The sequence below is a fragment of the Papio anubis genome, chromosome 2, assembly GCF_008728515.1.
Source record: "Papio anubis isolate 15944 chromosome 2, Panubis1.0, whole genome shotgun sequence".
Taxonomy (NCBI): domain Eukaryota; kingdom Metazoa; phylum Chordata; class Mammalia; order Primates; family Cercopithecidae; genus Papio; species Papio anubis.
Window position 1 is genome coordinate 75,596,422 of NC_044977.1, and position 18,732 is coordinate 75,615,153.

The 18,732-nt window shown below is 43.7% G+C and overlaps 2 protein-coding genes across 15 annotated transcripts in view; one reads left to right on the forward strand and one right to left on the reverse strand.

The window, feature by feature from the left end:
- LOC108584546 overlaps nt 1-3,554 on the reverse strand; it is a 323,594-nt gene extending 320,040 nt beyond the window's left edge. For all 12 annotated transcript variants that reach the window (XR_004181940.1, XR_004181939.1, XR_004181938.1 and 9 more), the window contains exon 1: nt 3,063-3,554. The gene's annotated coding sequence lies outside the window, so the exon portion shown is untranslated. The remainder of the gene's footprint in view (nt 1-3,062) is intronic.
- ADAMTS9 (ADAM metallopeptidase with thrombospondin type 1 motif 9) overlaps nt 363-18,732 on the forward strand; it is a 174,601-nt gene continuing 156,231 nt past the window's right edge. For 2 of the 3 annotated variants that reach the window (XM_003894219.5, XM_003894220.5), the window contains exons 1-3: nt 364-859; nt 1,435-1,835; nt 6,977-7,139. In XM_003894219.5, coding sequence (XP_003894268.1) covers nt 745-859; nt 1,435-1,835; nt 6,977-7,139 — 679 coding nt within the window. In that variant the 5' untranslated portion in view covers nt 364-744. Of the gene's footprint in view, nt 860-1,434; nt 1,836-6,976; nt 7,140-18,732 lie in introns of all 3 variants that reach the window. The other variant, XM_009200388.3, reaches the window with a different exon arrangement.

Here is an 18,732-nt window from a genome sequence, read left to right on the forward strand (position 1 = left end):
AGAGAGGAGAGGAGAGGAAAAAGACGAGAGGGGAAGTGGCTGCACGCGCGCCAGGAAAGGGAGAGAACTTTCCCTGCTTTCCCTCCCCGGGGCAGGGAATCTCAGAAAACCCCACTTCAGCGAGGTGGCGAGGACCACGACCAGCTGCCCCGGCGCTGGTGACGCCTCTGGCCTCCGCCTCTTGCAGCCGGCAGGGCCTCCGGCTGAGAGTCCCGCACGGGCCGGCCGAGGAGGGGACATGGTCTGGAAGGAGGCGGTCCCCGTTCGTCTCGCTTTCTCCTCCCCTCTCCTCCTCTTGGAGGCGTGCACCGGGGGCATTTGAGAGGCTGTGGACCCGCGGCCCCCCCGCCTCCGCCCCCCCAGCCCCCCATTCAAGAAGCCGCTCAGCTATCCCGGCCAGCACAGGGCGCCCGGCGCGCCTCGGAGCGCAAGTTCCTCGCCTTCTCCTGCCCGCTCGCTGGGCATTATGCGGCCAAGCAGCCGAGCCCCAGTCCTCCTCCTCCTCCTGCTCCTCCGGCTCCTCCTGCGGCCCGAGCGGCTCAGCTCTCGGCAGGCGGCGGCGTTGCTCAGCCGAGCGCAGACGGGACCCTCGCAGCGAGACCTCAGCGACTCCTAAAGTCAAAAGTTGGCGGCGGGCGCCGGGCTCCGCGCGCTCTCCACGGCCGCTGCCTCGCGTCGCCGCCGCAGCCAAGGAGGGCAGGAGGGAGGGGGGTGGGGGCAGCGGAGGGAGGGGTGGGAAGCACCATGCAGTTTGTATCCTGGGCCACACTGCTAACGCTCCTGGTGCGGGACCTGGCCGAGATGGGGATCCCAGACGCCGCGGCGGCCGTGCGCAAGGACAGGCTGCACCCGAGGCAAGGTAACCAGGCTCCGGCCCCCGGGACCCCGCCGGCCCCGACGCCGCCTCCCGGTCCTCGCTCCCGGGCAGGGGCACCCCACAGCGGAGGCCTCTCTCCTTTTCCTAGAAAGAATTATCTCCCGCTTTGCAGCCTCTCCCTTCTTTGGGTCATCCCCAATCAATTGCTAGGGAGGGACACTGTGGAAACGAATTTAGGCAACCCCCCCCACCTTGCTATTAGCCGGATATATCCCCCATCCCCACTCCCACGCTGCAAACTAAAGTAATTTAGTAATTGGGGGCACCAGATAGCGTCATGTTTTATTTTATTCAGGTTATTTATCAATATCTTAAATCATATATATTTTGACTTGTTAATTGTCTGGCTCGGAATAGTGTATCCTTAGCACCTAGCACAGGTCCTGTTACTGGCACACAGTAGGTGCTTAGCAAATATTTGTCCGCTGATTAAGGGTGAAGGGATTGGCTCGAATGGGCTGGAAAATAAAGTCAGAACAAAGTCCCCACCTTCGTTTTAAATTAAAGCTTGAGGAAAAATGAATTATTGGTTCATATACCTCTGCTTCTCTCCGCAGTGAAATTATTAGAGACCCTGAGTGAATACGAAATCGTGTCTCCCATCCGAGTGAACGCTCTCGGAGAACCCTTTCCCACGAATGTCCACTTCAAAAGAAGGCGACGGAGCATTAACTCTGCCACTGACCCCTGGCCTGCCTTCGCCTCCTCCTCTTCCTCCTCTACCTCCTCCCAGGCGCATTACCGCCTCTCCGCCTTCGGCCAGCAGTTTCTATTTAATCTCACCGCCAATGCCGGATTTATCGCTCCACTGTTCACTGTCACCCTCCTCGGGACGCCCGGGGTGAACCAGACCAAGTTTTATTCCGAAGAGGAAGCGGAACTGAAGCACTGTTTCTACAAAGGCTATGTCAATACCAAGTCCGAGCACACGGCCGTCATCAGCCTCTGCTCGGGAATGGTAAGTGGGCGCGCGCCACCTCCTCTCCCCTTCCGCCTCCTCGCCCGCCTCTGGAAGACTTAATTGCCCTCTAAGCCGAGAGACCCTCACTGTGGCGAGGCTCCCCTCCTCTCCGGCGTTAAATATCAGCTAGAAACTCGTAGGGTTTGGGTAGCTAGCTCTGTGCGTGCGCGTACACTGGCGTGGAGCGCACACACCCGCCCCCAGGGGCTTCTGGATGTTTCAGAGCTTTCTGGAGTTTGGACTCGGTTCAGCGGCGCATTGCCCAACGCTGCGAGGCGGCCTGGAAGTCAGTTTCCAAACTCGGAGAAAGTTGCTGGAGTTGCGGTTCCCTGCAGCAAACTTGGCCACCCGGGAGCCGAGCAGCTGAGCGCAGGGCGGACCAGACTCCTCATTGGTGCGCCTTGCATCGGGGATGTGGGGCTGAGGATCCGCTGCCCAAGGCACTGGGAGTTCCTTGCGTGTGTGTTGTGGAGGGCGGTACGTAATCCAGAGTCCCCGCTTTCTCTCAGGGCCTTTATTCACGCGCCAGGAACCCTGAGGCTGAACTGGATTGACAGGGAGCAGGTCCCGTCCCAAGAACGGAAGGGTGGGCCGAGGGCTCTGGGGGCGGAGGAGAAGGCGGAGCCTACCCCGGACGCTTTGAACTGGGGTGGAACCGAGAGTGGGGGTGCAGCGCAGTCCAACTCTGCACCCTACTGGTGGGGTGGCCGGGAGAAACAGGATAGTGGGAGACAGCCTGGAGAGGCTGTCCGGACGTGATTTCGGTTCCTCTGGGGTTTCTACTACTTAGGGGTTCCAGGGAGTGGAGAGAGGGAGCCTGCGGCGCACGTTTCCCTAGGGACTGAGGCAGGGCGGGGAGACCGCCTTCTTGCGCTTCCAAATACGCATTTAGCAGGGAATCCACGTTGGTTCCCCGACTCTCTGCCGACCCCTGCACGTGCCCTCCAGTGGATCTTACAAGGCATCTGCCCCCGACTTCTCGACATTTGAGGAGTCGCTGCTGTACGGTTCTGGTCCGAGCAAGGGTGGTCCTTGACTTTCCTAAGCGACGTGCGTTTCTGCCACGCGCGTGTGACGCAGAAACTTACCCGGGTCAGTCTCTCCCAGCGCATGGCGCTGTACGCGCAATGGGGTCGTAGGCAGTGTGCCCGGTGATGCCTTTACTCTTCCCGAAGCACCCACAGCCCCTCCCTCCCTTTTCTAAGTGGGGCCTTGGATACTCACCCCCGGACACTGGGCTGCTCCATCAGTGCGCTGTCGTTCGCGGCTCTCAGAGTTCCCAAGCGCATCCTTCCTTCTCTGCCTCGCATTGGAAGGATCGGGTGGGGAGCATGGCAAGCCTGAAGCCTGGGAGGGGGTAGTTCTAGCCTGCTGGGATTCAAGGAAAGGGATAAACCCCTTTAGCCCCCAGCAGAGCGCCCGGAGCCATGGCTCCCGAAATGCGCTGTCGAGATTGTTTGGGGGTGGGCGGAGACGGCAGCTTGGCGAAGTGGGAGGGGGTGCTGCGGTGAGTCATCGCTGCCCCAGGACTTAGGGCAAGAGCTCCGGAATCCTTCCCGTCTTTGAAAGGTTAAGGCTCGGATAGGCAGAAGTCAGCCGTCTGAGCCCAGAGCCTGGAGTGCCCCCAGATTCCAAGATAGTAACCCCCAATTCCAGGACCGTAGGGATAGGACTGCGTGTGTACGTCGTTTGTAAACAGTCTTTACTCCTCCTCTCTCCCCGCCTCCACACCCGCTGAAGCCGAGTGGCCCCAGCAGTTGTATAAATATTTTACTGCGCAGCACCTTCATTTTCATTGGCAGTTTTAGGTGGTAATGGGCACGTGGTTTCTTTGGGAACTGAGGACTGGGGCTTCAGAAACGACTACCTGTACTGTAATAACCTCATTTATATTGCGTTTAATTCGCAGTCTGCCTCTTTTGGGGAAAAGGGCCCTCATACATCTTAAGGATATGCGCTCTGGCTCTTTGTATCTTCAGTCATTAATCTAGCTCCAAAACTCCTGCCCCTCTGTCTTCCTTCTGGAAGTTATCTCCTCCCAAGACTTACCCTTACCACATATGTAGCAGTGGCGTCATGATGTTGCTAGTTCTTCGCCTAGGAGTCTTCCAGGAAACTCTTGGGAGTCTACCAGATTTTGGAGTGGGCCGTGCCATCCTGCCACCCCTAGTCACTTGTCAGTTTTTCTGAATTTCATCTGAGATGGGTCGCTCACCTCTCCTGAACATCTCTACCCTAAATCTATACCCCTTCACTTTTCTCCCCCTCTCTCCTTAGGACTGATGTCTAAGAAATATTACACTGGGCTTCTTCTCCAGTCTTTCTCCTCGATCGCTAACTCCATTTGGCATTTGAGACTATTTACAGTGCAGTCAGACTATTTACACTGCTTTCTCTGCACCCCACTCTCAATCCTAGTCTTCATTGCCTTTGTGCCTTTGAATTTACTTGGTCTTCTCACTCATCTTCACATACTCAAATCCTACCCTTCTTTGGAGGTGTATATGATTTATATCTCTTCTTTCCCAGAAGACCTTTTCATAGTTCCCCAAGTTGATGTCATCTCTCCCCCTCCACCTTCATAGACACTTCTGAGAGTCTCTCTTATGATGCTTAGTATGTTCTCCCTTACATCAAGGTTCTTGGTACACATGTTTTATCCATTTCTCCTTGGCAACAGGGTCAGCATCAACTCATTTTTCTTCTATATTGGAGCTTTGTATGTTGTGCTTAGTATGTACTTAGTATGTACTACGTATGTATACTTAGTATACATGTTTGAATAAATAGTCACCTTAACCAAGAAAAGATAACTCTTAGGCCCACCTTTGTGAATCAACAGCACGATTAATTTTGTCATCATATTGATACGATTTATTGAGCTCTTATTATCGTCTGCCTGGCTATTATAAATAGTTTACATATGTATTATCTCATCCAAATCCTCCAATAACCCAATCCTCAAAACAACGCATTTTACTGACAAGAAAAAAAAAATCTGAGACTTTGAGAGCCAGAGACTTGCCCAAGGTCTCACAGCTCATAAGTGGCAGGGTTGGGATTTCAACCGGGTCTTTCTGATCCTTGGCACTTAACCATAGACCAGAGACTGATCCTGTTCTCCTGAAGAGATTTCAGGGTTCTTTTCTAAAAAGGCACAGGACTAAAGTCAGGTTAGACAGCACTAGCACTGTCCAGCTGCTTCTGTACCATCGAAGGGGAACTTGGGCCCAATCACTTGCTCCTTCTGTGTCTTGGTTTTCCCATTTACCAATCAAAGGTGGCAAATCGTCACCAGCTGAGCTCCCTGGCTCTTTCCCAGGACTCGTGTCTCTGATGGGTTTCACATGTTATGATATGCGCTCTGATTTGTGCTGGGAGAACACCAGAGTTGTGTATTGAAAACAGGCAGAAAGTAAATTTATTAAATCACTTCTCTGGCAACTAGCTACTCTGTCTCTTAGTCTGACCACACCTGAGCTGCCCTTTTCTTAAACCAGGGGCTCATAAATCATGTGGAGAGCTTTTAAAACAAAAAACATTCTAGATCCATCCCTAGAAATTCTGAATCTGTGAGTAGTGGGTAATGCCCCAAATCTAATTGAAAAACAAAAACAAAAAATCTTCCCAGGCAATTTTGAAGCTAGCTGTTTTGGGGAACCAATGGCTTAGCCTAGTGCTGCTCATACTTTAGCATGCATAAGAATACCCTGGGAGCTCATTAACATTTCAATTCTTGGACCCTGCCCCTAGAGATTTTGATGCAATAGATCAGATTTGAGGTGGAGCACAATTATTTGAATTTCTAATAAGCTCCTGGATGACGCTGATGGCAGATGCAGTTGCTGATGTTCAGGGAGTCATTTTTCCTGTGTCAATGGAAGGATGCAAGGCATCAGATTTTTTTTCCAGCATGGGAAATGGGAAAGTGGAAGAGAAGAGAGGAGCTTGATTTCTCCTCTTAAATACCACTCAGCAACGTGGCATAGGGAATTTTTCAGCATTCTTGTAATTTTTAGTTTGGGTGGTTCAATCTTGAGGTATCATTTATCATTTGCAAAAACTGGATATGTGGGGTGAAAAGGAGCAAAAGTGACTGGCAAGGTCCTTAGAATGATTAGGAAGAGCAAATTTTATCCTAATGGTTAGAGGCTAACGCTGGCAACACCAAAAACCGTTCATGAGTCCTAAGTCTTTGCAAGGTGTCAGGCATTTTGCTAAGCACTTAATTATCATTATCTCCTTTAATCTGCACAGTAACTCATTACATTAAGTATCTATCCCCAGGTGACAAACAAGGAAGCTTAAGCTCAGAGTGGTTAAGGAACTTGCCCAAGGTGAATGGGTAGGTGGTGGTGCTGAAACTGGAACCTAGAGCAATCTGGCTTCAAAGCCTTGCAGGACATCACTCCCCTATTTTGCAAAGGAAAGGGCTGGTGAGAGGATCATGTGCCAGCATTACAGGTGGTACCACCTTGAATGCATTGTGGCCAAAATATGCTTCTTGAATTTGAATCAATGGGAAGACTTCAATAGGACAGCTTTTCCTGCTGCAATGCATGCTTGTCCCTAAGTTTCCAGGCTCTTTAAGTTTCCAAGACTCTTTCAACAGCCTGTAGTAATGATTGGAACTTGAGCCCTAAGGAAGTATTTCTTAGAGACAGATTTGGATAGCAGATACAATCAACTGGAGTCAAACCAAGAATCAGTTACTGATATGACACTTTGGAAGGCTGAGCCAGGAGTTGAAGACCAGCCTGGGCAACATATTGAGACCCCCATCTCTACAAAAAGTAAAAAATTTAGCTGGGCATGATGGCATCCTATAATCCCAGCTACTCAGGAGGCTGAGGGGGATCGCTTGAGCCCAGGAGTTCAAGGCTGAGTGAGAGGGCGAGACCGTATATCTAAAATAATAAGAATAGTAAATAATAATTTTTAGAAAATGTACTGATATGACAGAGAGTGAAAATAAACCACTTCTCCACATATGTTGCAGCATTTTCAGTTGAAACAACCCTTCTGAAAAAGAATTTGGGTAAAATGACACCATCTTTACTTGAAAATGTTCTTTTGTTTTTCTTCCTCCCAATGACTGAGTTATGTTAAATCAACCTTCCATCTCTCTTCATTTGCAGCTGGGCACATTCCGGTCTTATGATGGGGATTATTTTATTGAACCACTACAGTCCATGGATGAACAAGAAGATGAAGAGGAACAAAACAAACCCCACATCATTTATAGGCGCAGCACCCCCCAGAGAGAGCCCTCAACGGGAAGGCATGCATGTGACACCTCAGGTATTTGCTTCTTGCTTACGCAGAGAGCCCAGCTCTTTGAGATGGGTAAATTGCTCTACTACAGAAATATAGCTCTCTTTCAGTCTACAAAGTGCTACCATATGCATTATTGTTTATTCAGTCCTCAAATGAGGTAGGGATACATACCCCACTGTACAGATGTGGAGACTAAGGAGAGGTTTAGTACCTTTTCAAAGGTGCACAGCTAAGAAGTTATAAAGTCAGGATTTGAACTCAAAGTAGTGACTCCATGCCCTCTATGGGCAGAGCTGCCTTTTTGGTTGAAGTTGCTGATTTTTAGGGTTCAGCTTGAGTAATATTCAGGTCGTGATAGTAGCACCCTCAGTCACCAAATGCTTGTATTTTTTTGGCATCTTCTGTTCATTTGGGTGTTTTTTGTTTGTTTGTTTCACCATGTACGGTTACAGAAATGTCTTATAAATGGAAGTCACAAAAACGTATATGTGTTTGTTGAATGTTTCCTATAAACTTCAGGTTTGCTCATGTTCTGTGACTTAAGGAACTGTAGGCAGGTACCTGTATGTTACGCCATGAGGTACCAATCAACCAGTCAAATCCTATGTGCCCACTGCTAGTCTCCTTCCATCCTGGCCAGATTCTTTGAGGTTTTGTGCTGATGTGTTTGGCGATTGTCAGGGATACATCATTCTGGGCACCCTGGAAAGCTTCTGTCTGTGTTTCTCCATCTGCAGTCTTGTAGCAACACTCCACTGCCTCAGAAGCCTGGTTACTTTCTGCCTGATGATAAGTTATCCTATGAAATAATTCCTCAATTTGGTCCTGCATCTTAGGTTGTTCATGAAAATACTTTAAAAAAATTCTTGGACTTCCTGTCTCTAAAACTTTTATCTTTCTTTCTATTCTTTATTTTTAAAATTGCTTCTCCAAATTAAATAGCATCTCAGGGTTTTTCTGGTATCTCCAAACAAGGCCAAAATTCAAGACCACCAGGGAGTTTCCTCAAATGCTCCCCAGAGGATCACTTACTTCATCTTATACCTGTACCAGGTTGTTCAGTGGGATAGCATGTGCTATCCTATTCTCTCCTGGAATTATTATTTCTAAAGTGAATCCTTTAATAAAAGATAACATTGACCATTTATAACCTACAAGTAGCCAAATTTAAGGGTGTAGCATTGTAGGTCTTTTGGCTTTATCGCATCCAGTTCTGTGTTCTTACCACCACAACAAGATGGAATATAACTGAAGCATTCTGTCAGACTCGAAAGAACCAAAGGATACGAGGAGTAGAGGGGCAAGTATACTTAGATAGATCAAAAACAATAGTTGCAGCAGCAGGCACAGAGTCAAGACTGCCAGACACCAGCAAGTTTAATGGACAGGACATTTATCACATTTTTGACTGTGCTAATAAGACCATTAGCACATTGTACCATAACTTCTTGACTTCCCAAATCTGTATTAGCAAGTACACATTTTAGACATGTGTATAAATGTAAATATAACATGAAATGTATATGTAACATACAGAAATGAAATTTGCAATTTCCCTCCTTCCATCTTATTTGTATATATTCAGAAGACACTGAAATATTTTTTTCACTAATGAATTTATTGACCAATGACACTTTAGGGGAGTGTCACTGGTCATGACCAATTTATTGACATGACCAGTGACACTCCCCTAAAGTGGCTACAGGTCAACATTTTTAAAAATGACTATTTATTATTGTTTTATTCTGTACATGCATTATGCAAAGCACTGTACCTGCACTACCTTGCTTAATCCTTATCACAAACCTATGAGGTAGGTACCATTCCTAACTCCATTGTATAATACCTGGAAAAGGAGCTGAGATTTATGAAGTAGTTTGCCCAAGATCTCACAGCTAGTCCACAATGATGACCCATGTTTGTCTGTCTTATTCCGTGACCCATTTTCTCTGTGCAGGAGTCTGTGTGGAAAAGAGAGAGGGGGCAGAAAGAGAAAGTCTTAATTAATATTGTGATTCAAAAAAATCTTCAAGGTTCATTTTAAAATATTAATTATGCAAGTTAATGGACATTTGATTTCCTGGGCTGGAGGAAATGTCATTGTCAAACCCTGTTAAAAACACAAAGAAGAGTGAATCTTAAAAATGTCAAGTTCGAGAACAATGAAGATGCCTTAGTTAAAAAAAAAACAACAGTATTTGGGTTCCAGTCATTATTAAGGTTGGTGCCTTTAAGTACCACCTTCCAAATCACCAATGCCAGTATTTTTAGTTTTCCTCCTAGTGTGTGCTTTCTCCTGACCAATATGGCGTGCCATTCCTTCATCCCATGTGATGAACCAGGAGCCCAGCAGTTTTGATCAGCTCTTCCAAAGATTGCTGCTGGGCTGTGCCACTCTGGTCTCTCTCTTCCAGCTACTCTGCACCTCTTCTTTGAATTCAGATGCAATTTCTCAGGACAGTTTAGAATATGGCACGATTCACCAGCAGACATTAGAGGAATGGACCAACACGTCAAGGACACCTCTGAAATCAGGTAGCCTTTGCACAGGGAGTGAAAGTAGGTTGGGGTGGGAGTAGTCCCTCTTGCCAGAGAGAAAAGGGGCTGCCTAGCAATAGCAATCCATTCAGATTCAGTGATACACCTTCCTTCCCAACCACCAATCAAGAGCAGTGGTTGGTAACCAAAAGTAACCTTTAGAAGTACTCTGGGAGCCTCATACAAATTGCAGATTCTTTAAAACAAAACAAAACAAACCCCTCTCCCAGGCAAACGTGATGAAGCAAGAATCAGTGGTTTTAATAGTGCTCCAAGTGATTCAGATGTTTAGCTAAATTTGAGAGTCACTGCTAAAGTTGGGTTTAAGGCAGTAGTCATTATCTGTCACTTGCTGTTGGCATTGCTGTGAACTTGACTTTCTACATCAGGGCTTTCCACGTCTCCTCTTCTCATAGAATGATAGAATATTGGAACTGGAGGAGTCCTTAGCAGTCTGGTCTAGGCCAACACTCTAATTCTGTGCAGATAAGGAAACTGAAGTTGCAGGATGTTAAGATGCTTCCTCCCAGGAGTGATACCCTATATATTCAACACCAACTCATCCAAACTTTCCCTAGCCTTGGGAGAGAGATCCTGCTGAGCTAGGTGTAACCCTTTAGTTACCAAATCATGGGAGCTGGAGCAGGGCAAGACACAATGGCTGTGACACTTTCACATGCAGATGGAATATATCTTGGTCATTTCTGAGTCTTGAAGTATGCCTAATTTTCAAAAAAGGATTCTGAGATAAGTTAGAAAGGGAAGCATAGAAGGAGTCTTCTGCAATGAAAGCTTTATGGGTTTAGAAAGGAGTCTGCAACTCTGTTTCTTCATTCATGTGTCCATTCATTCAGTTAGCCATCAAGTCTTTATTGACCAACTCCTCTGTGCCAGGAGGAGAAAACCAGTAACCGTCCGTATTCCTGGTGAGTTGTATGACTTTAAGCACACTTTATAATATAAAGTAAGAATAACATGTACCTTTCAAGATTGAAGTTAGAGCTAAATGAGTATGAAATAATGAAAGCTGCCAGGACAGTGTTTATTTAGCAGGTGGTAGACAATCACAGAATGGTAAGATTTTTTTTTAAGGGTTCATGAAAATAGGAAACAAAACACCACAATAAGGAAAGGAAAACTCAAAATACGAAAATTCATAGCTAATAGCCTAGTGCTTCTGGGTAATCATGAAGGGTTTAGGGAACTTGCCCAAGGTCACCCTGCCAGCTAGTAGCAAGGCTGAGGGTGCTTTCTGTCCCCTTGTTTCCTCTGTACCCAATGCAGCATTTAAACATTTTCTTTTTTGCAAGTTTCTCTTGGCCCAGTGGCTGCCCTTCCCGATTGTATCTGTTTTGTCGTCACTGGTTATGTCTATGTGTATACATTTGGGTCATTTGAGTGTCTCTGCATTTGTCTGTCTTTTCATCCTATTTGTGAGTTCCTTAGGGTTCAGGATGGGAAGTGGGGTGTCTTCTCTCCTTATGACATGCCCTTGTGACTGCAGTGTCCTCTACACACTGGGTCCTCAGTAAAATTCACTGTGCTTACTGCCTGCCAGCCCCACACACCAGGGGGACAAGCGAAAGGCCTATGGGAACCCTTCGGAGAGTGGCTTGCTTTTATAAGCCACTTCCTGCGGATCCTTCCTATTGCTTGTTTCCGGATGAAATCCCAAGTTCTGTTTCACAGACACTCTCTGTTTGACCCTGAGTTTTGTACAAGAGGATTTAGTGGTTCTTATCAGTGCTTCCTGGTAGGTGGGTGAGAGAAAGGCAGGGAAGAAGGCTGTTTTGTTTGCCTGGGCCTGGAAGACAAGTGTTTTTTCTCTAACTCAAACTTCTCCCTCACCTTCCCATCTCAGCAAGGCCAGGTGATTTTTGTTTCTTAAGGCATTTAAGAACTGTCTACTCTGTGACCCATCAATGCTGTGCCTAAAGAAATAATTGGACAATTGTGTAAAGCTGTTTATGAACGAGATCCAGTACAGTGTTATTTATTATAGCAAAAGACTGGAAACAGCCTAAGTCCTCTTTGGGAGGAAGATAGATCAATACATTATGACGCAGGCATATAATGGATTCCTATGCATCTGTTAAAAATGATGGCCTGAATTTATGTTACCAAACACAGAAATATATATTCAGTGAACAAGCAGGTGATAAACTAGTATGTTTGGTAGGTTTTTTTTTTTTTTTTAATGATAAACTGTATTTGTGTACATGTGTGTAAACAGAAAATCTGAAGTAAAGACATGAAAATATTAACAGTGATTATTTATGGTTACTAGGAACATAGGCAGTCTTTACTTTTGAAATTTTATATTCTTATATTTTGTGACTCCTTTGCTATGTTTCTATAACTGTTTCATAATCAGAAAATACCGATAAAATGAAATGGGGACAGTGGCATGGATTTATTTTGCTAGACCCATTGAACTTGTCACTGGAGACCAATAGCAGCCAAGCCACATTTTGGTCTCTTAGGATCTTAGGACCTTAGAAGTGGAGATTATCAGTCCTTTATTTTCTTGCAATGAGGCAGTCTCAATAACCAGACAGATAAAAATCCTGCCTCATGTCTACTTCTTTGGGACATCTGTGGCTGGTTAAAGTTGAATCTCCCATTCAACCCAGCTAAATTGCCTTGTGCCTGTTGGACTGACCCTAGTATTATTAAGATTTCATCTCCATTAGGCACTGGTGACTCTGTTTGTCACTCCCATGAGACGGTACCATCACTTCCTGATTGGGATTTCCAGGCTGCCGTTACAAAGGCTGGAAAACATAAGATGATAATTAAAGACATCATCTGTTAGGCTCTTATGTGCATATGGGATCACTATGCTACACACTTTGCACACATTATCATATGTAATACATTCATCAACATTGTAGGTTAGGTATTATTACCCCTGTTTTACAGTTGAGAAAATTAGCTCAAAGAGGTTGAGAAACTTGTCCAGAAGGTCACGCAGCCAGGAAGAAGACAGTCTGAGCCGTAACCCAATCTGATTCCAATGTGCTATACTGTGGGTCGAATTGCGTTGAAAACACAAATGGAAACTGCTATCTAGAAACCCCTTTTTTGGTTTGTTTGGCTTTTTGAGGCAGAATCTCACTCTGTTGCCCAGGCTAGAGTTCAGTGGCACGATCATAGCTTATTATAGCCTTCATTTCCAGGGCTCCAGGGATCCTTACACTTCAGCCTTCCAAGCAGCTAAAACTAGAGACATATGCCACCACGCTTGGTTCATTAAAACAAACCAAAAAACATTGCAGAGACAGGATCTCCCTGGGATTACAGAACCGAGCCATCATGCATGGCCTACAAACCGCTTTTTAACTTCAGGTTTTGGAGCATCTTCTTTGACTACCATCTAATTTCCATTCTCTAGATGATACTAATAAGAATTGACATTTGCTGAGCATATATCATGTGGTAGGCTCCGTTCCAAGCACTTTACATGGATTACATATTTCAATGCTTACCGCAAACTCCATTTTGCAGATTGGAAAACTGAGACACAGAGAAGTTCATAATGTTGACTTGCCCAAGGTTATAAAGCTCATAAACATACCATTTTCTTCAGCCCTTATGTCCTGGTCTAGTTAGGGGATATTTTTTGGCCTCGGCATTGATTTGACTGCCTTCATATATAAACTATTTCTGCTGGCAGGAATTTTTAAATGCCTGTCTGGAATTTGATTTGATTTGAGGAAGGCTGCCTGGTGCCTGAAATTCCCACCAAGACTCTAATGACTCACAGAGGCCTTGTGTCTGTCTCCAGCAGGCCCCTGATGGAGTGTATACTTGTTACACATTAACCTCTTGGATCCCATTAATAATTTAGCATAGATTAGCTGATTAGATTAGCTGCCCTTCGAGTGGTGCCCAAATGGAGTGAGAGACAGAGCTGGGGAGCAGACCCCGGAGGGGGCTTTTGGTAAAACATTCTGGGGCAGCCTGTGGGTTCCAGGCAGTGACAAAAGCTTCGGCTGACTTCAGAATCCTGCCTGGGCCCCAAGCAGGTCAGTGGTTGGTGGCTAATTAGTGACTTATGCTAGGAACTGGTCTGCCTGCACTTTCTCCACACACTTTCTGCATTCTTAGACCCTTTCAGCCTTGTAGAGATCAAGAGCAGGCAGCATTTAAGGAACTGTGTACTTGGCAATGTGAAAGCACATTATGATTATTTCATTTACTCCTGCAACAGTTCGTGGGAGGAAGATGCTCTGATTATTCCCATCTTACAAATGAGAAAGCTGAACTCAGAGAGGTGAACAAACTTGTCCATAACGTGCAGAAGAGAGGTGAACAAACTTGTCCACAGTGTGCAGGAAGGGAAAAAGCTGGCACTGCAACTCAAGACTGATTATGAATTTTTAAAGACAGTTATTGTCATTTGGTATTTATAGTTTGAGCCTGATTTCCTTTCATTTTCCCCTTTTTGTTCTTCATCGGAGTTTATACAGTTTTTCTCTTTTTTATAGTCTTCAGTGACTTTCTGTCAAATAAACAGTCAGTATAAGCAATGACCTCTAAAATCCTTGGTAAATTATTAGAAAATCACTGTTTTAAATACATTAATTCTGTATTTCTTCAACTTGATCTACTGAATGGTACTTATAAAAATTCTGCTTTCCTTTTTTTAAAAAAAAAACTTTGGTATTAATAGGGCAGTACTCCAATAAAGTCATTAAGAAATAGTAAAAAAGAAACTTCTAATACAGGAATTGTACCTTCTTTCATCTGTTCCCATTTATTCATTAATTTTTTTAAAAAAATCATTTTGTTTTTAAAAACCATTTTATTATGAACATCTTCAAGCATACATAAAGGTAGAGACAATAATAAAATGAACCACTATAAACACCATGAATCTTAATAATGACTAAGATTTTTCTACATTTGCTTATTTTTCTTTATGCTGAGTATATTAAAGCAAACCCAAGATACCATCTCTAAATATTTCATGATAAATCTTTGAAAAGTGGAGATCTTTTTGTATGTAACTATAATAGTATTAATATTTGATATATAATATGTGTCAAGTAATATTATAAATAATGTTTCAGCAAAATTAACAATGATTCCTTCATATCACCTACACAGTACCTATATTCAAATTTTTCTCATTGTCTCCAAAATGCCTTTTTACAATCATTGGTTAGATTGTGATCTAAACAAGGTCCACACATTGCAACTCATTGTTGTCTCTGAAGCTACTTTTCACTTTGTTGTCCTTATTGCTATTGTTAAAATTGCTATTTTTGTTCTAGTTTTAGTTTTGCTGCATATAGCCCCTTTTTCCCTTCCATTGCTCTTAGTCTTTGCTTCATCTTTATCATCATAAGGTCAGGCTGCAGTTGCAAGGATTTGAAAAGCAAGGCCAGCCTCCAAGGCCAGAGCAGGTACCCAGAGCAAAGCCCCTGGGCCATTAAACCACTTCTCAGAGTGATTTAATTGAAGGGAAAAGGCAGTATCTTTGGGAGGTGTTTTGACTCCTTGTCTGAAGTGCCTTGATAGCTCTCATTGTGATGTTCCTATCAATAGAAAGATCCTCAATTTACAGTGTCATCATGCATAGGGTGTGTGTGACCCATGCATTCTTGTTAGGTAATTTTGTGAACATCACAGAGTGCACTGACACAAACCTAGATAGCATAGCCTACCACACACCTAGGCTAGGTGGTACATAGCCTATTGCTCCTAGGCTACAGACCTGTACAGTATGTGACTGTACTGAATACTGCAGGCAATTATAACATGATGTTAAGTATCTATGTATCTAAACATAGAAAAGGTAGAGTCAAAATTTAGTATTACGATCTTAGGAGACCACTGTCATACCTGCATTCCATCATTGACTGAAATGTTAAACTACCTTTTCTATCCTTAAAGGATCTCCCTCACCTGTGTTTTGAAGCCCAGAAGGGCCAGTTTGCAATTAGGAATGTAAGGTGGCAAGTTAGGTTTGTACCTGAGATTAGGACTCATTTACATACAAAATACGCTTATTCCCCAAAACCTTTTTTGGGTTGTTGTTGGAGAGTCTTGCTCTGTTGCCCAGGCTGGAGTGCAGTGGTGCAATCTTGGCCCACTGCAACCACCACCTTCCAGGTTCAAGCTATTCTTGTGCCTCAGCCTCCCAAGTAGCTGAGATTACAGTGGTGCACCACCACACCCAGCTAATTTGTATATTTTTAGTAGAGACAGGGTTTTGCCATGTTGGCCAGGCTTGTCTCAAACTCCTAGCCTCAAGTGGTTCATCTGCTGTGGCCTCCCAAAATGCTGGGATTACAGGTGTGAGCTACCACGCTTGGCCCCCAAAACTTTTTAATTAAGCTTCTGGATCCAAACACAGCCATAAGAGCTGCCTGCTTTACACCTTCTGTGGCATCTCAGGACCTTTCCCTGTTTCTTGCTAATCATATTTTAGGAATTCCTGACACTTTGCTTCAGAAACCCATTCCCTGCTGAAGAAAAGGGGTGCTACAAGGATGAATACTTGATAATATGTTCACCTTCACAGGAACCACCTGAAACTGGTTAAGATGCACATCGTTCTTTAGAAGGGACTTCAGAATCAGTAGAAGGCTCTGACAGAGGGCCATCTAGCTGACAGAGGCAGGAAGATTTTGGTGTTGACCTGAGAACCCTCCAGATCTTTCACTTGAGTGGGCTTTCTTTTTAAAGTAAGACATGGCAAAATTTCTTGAGTTTCTTCATATGAGGGGATAATCCCACTTTGGTTAATAAAGTGCTATTTTATCATGCATTGAGGTTTAACATTTGCACCTTTGTATCTGCCAAAGATGGTTTCTTTATGATAATTGTATCATTAAAGAGACTTTATTATAGCCATTTATGGCTGTGTTTTCTCATTTGACTTTTTACCTCTGGACCAGATATTTGCATGGATGTTCTGTGCAACTGAAAATCATTAATAAATAATCTGAATATCACAAAAAGAGCATGGGTGAATGCAAGATCTGATATGGTGTGCACATGTGACTGAATAGTGGGCTTTGAGAAGGAGCAAAGTCAAACATGGGGCAAATGTTGGCACAAGTCTTCCTTTTTATTGATTCTCAATTCTTATGTGACGTTAGAATTAGAATGAGTATTAAAAATGCAGTTGCTGTGTGGAAAAAAGTTCAAGTTAATGTGATTGGCTTGAGAATTTTTCTGCTAATTTTTTTTTAATTTTTGATAAATCTTTTTATTTTCCATTAGTGTTTCCTAGTGTTTTCCTTCCATTTCTCTATTAATGTATAATTTACATACCATAACATTTAACCTTTCTAATGTATAGCTCTGCAGGTTTTAGCAAATGTATAGTCATAGAACCATCATGATAATCACGTTACAGAGCAGTTTTTGGTGTCCTTTGTAATCAGCCCCTCTCCCCACTCCTGTTTTCTGTCTCTATAGTTTTGTCTTTTGCAGAATATAGAAATAATCACTAGGCACAGTGTGTTTGAGGTTTATCCACATTGTTGCCTGTATCAGTAATTCATCCTTTTTTATTGGTGAGCAGTATTCCATTGAATGGATATGCCACCATTTCTTTAACCATTACGTACTTGAGCAACAGTTTTTGACCATTACAAATAAAGCCACTATAAATATTTGCATACAGATTTTTGTGTGAATATAAGTTTCCACTTCATTTGGATAAATACCTAGGCATAAGATTACCGGCTCAGGTGGTTAATGTATGTTTCACTCTATTAGAAACTGCCAATATATTTTTCAAAGTGGTTGTGCCATTTTGTAGCCCCACCTGCAGGGTATGAAAGTTCCAGTTCCTCTGCATCCTCTCCAGCACTTGGTATTGTCAACATTTTGTTGTTCTGCTTTTGTTTTTTGAAGTTTAGCTATTCTAATAGGTGTTTAGTGGAATTTCATTGCAGTTTTCATTTGCATTTACCTAAAGACTAATGATATTGGGTATTTCTTCATGTGCATATTTGCTGTCCAAGTATCTTCTTTGGTGAAGTATCTGTTCAAATCTTTCAGCAATTTTTTAAAACTTAGAATATTTGTTTTCTTATTACTGAAGTCTGAAAGTTCTTTATTCTGTATATAAGTCCTTTGTCAGATATAGTTTGCAAATATTGTGTCCCAGATTGTGGCTTGTCTTTCAAAAAGTCTCTTAATTTGTAAATGCTTATTTCATACATAGCTTCTTTATTTTATTGCCAGTACTTCATGCACCATAGATTTCATGCAGTCCCAGAACTACATAGCAAGAAAGTGTAGTGGAGCATGCAGTATAGAGCTTGTCCAAAAAATGGAATAGGAGAGGCTTATTTAGGATTTATTATTCAAAGCCATGGTCTAGGCCAAGAGAAGAGGCAGTTGTTATTTTTATTGCTCATCTGTATCCAGAAACACAACTCTCCATGTCCAACCAGTATACTTTGTGATGGCAATGTGTTGTCTTAGCTCATGGGTGAAAACAGGTCCAGAGGAGCCTCTTCATAGGTAAGAATGCAACTGTGTTGTATTGCATGTATGTTACATGTGTGTATGTGCATGCAGACAGCTCGAGAGAAAGAGAGAGTCAGAGGGACAATGAGACAGAGACAGAGGTAAAAGAGTTTGGTGTTAATAGTATGAGATTCAGCCCTTACGACCACATGCCCTGCTGCTGAAGAGGGATAGAAGATGTAACTCCATAAATCCTGAAAATTTCCATCCTGTGCTTTGTGGACAATTTAAATGCTTTTCCAGAGATATCTTTGATTGTATACTTTTTTGTTTCTTTCAAGCCAGTTTCCTAATTCTCACATTTGATGTTATTTCATTGTAACACGTCAGATTAGAGAAAATAGAAGTGGTTTTTCAGAAACTATTATCTGTTTCAGCAGGTCCGAAATAAAATTTTCCCAATGAGTAATGGAGATGTGTAGACTGTACTCCCCTTAATATAATTTAACATCAGCAAAAGTCCACTTCTTTTGTGTTGGTCTCTCTCTTTTGGAGTTATTCTGTCTTCTTCTTCCCTGCCACCCTGCTGACTGTTTCATCCATACCCTTTCTGAGAGTGACAGTGGCTCAGAGGGAATCTCTG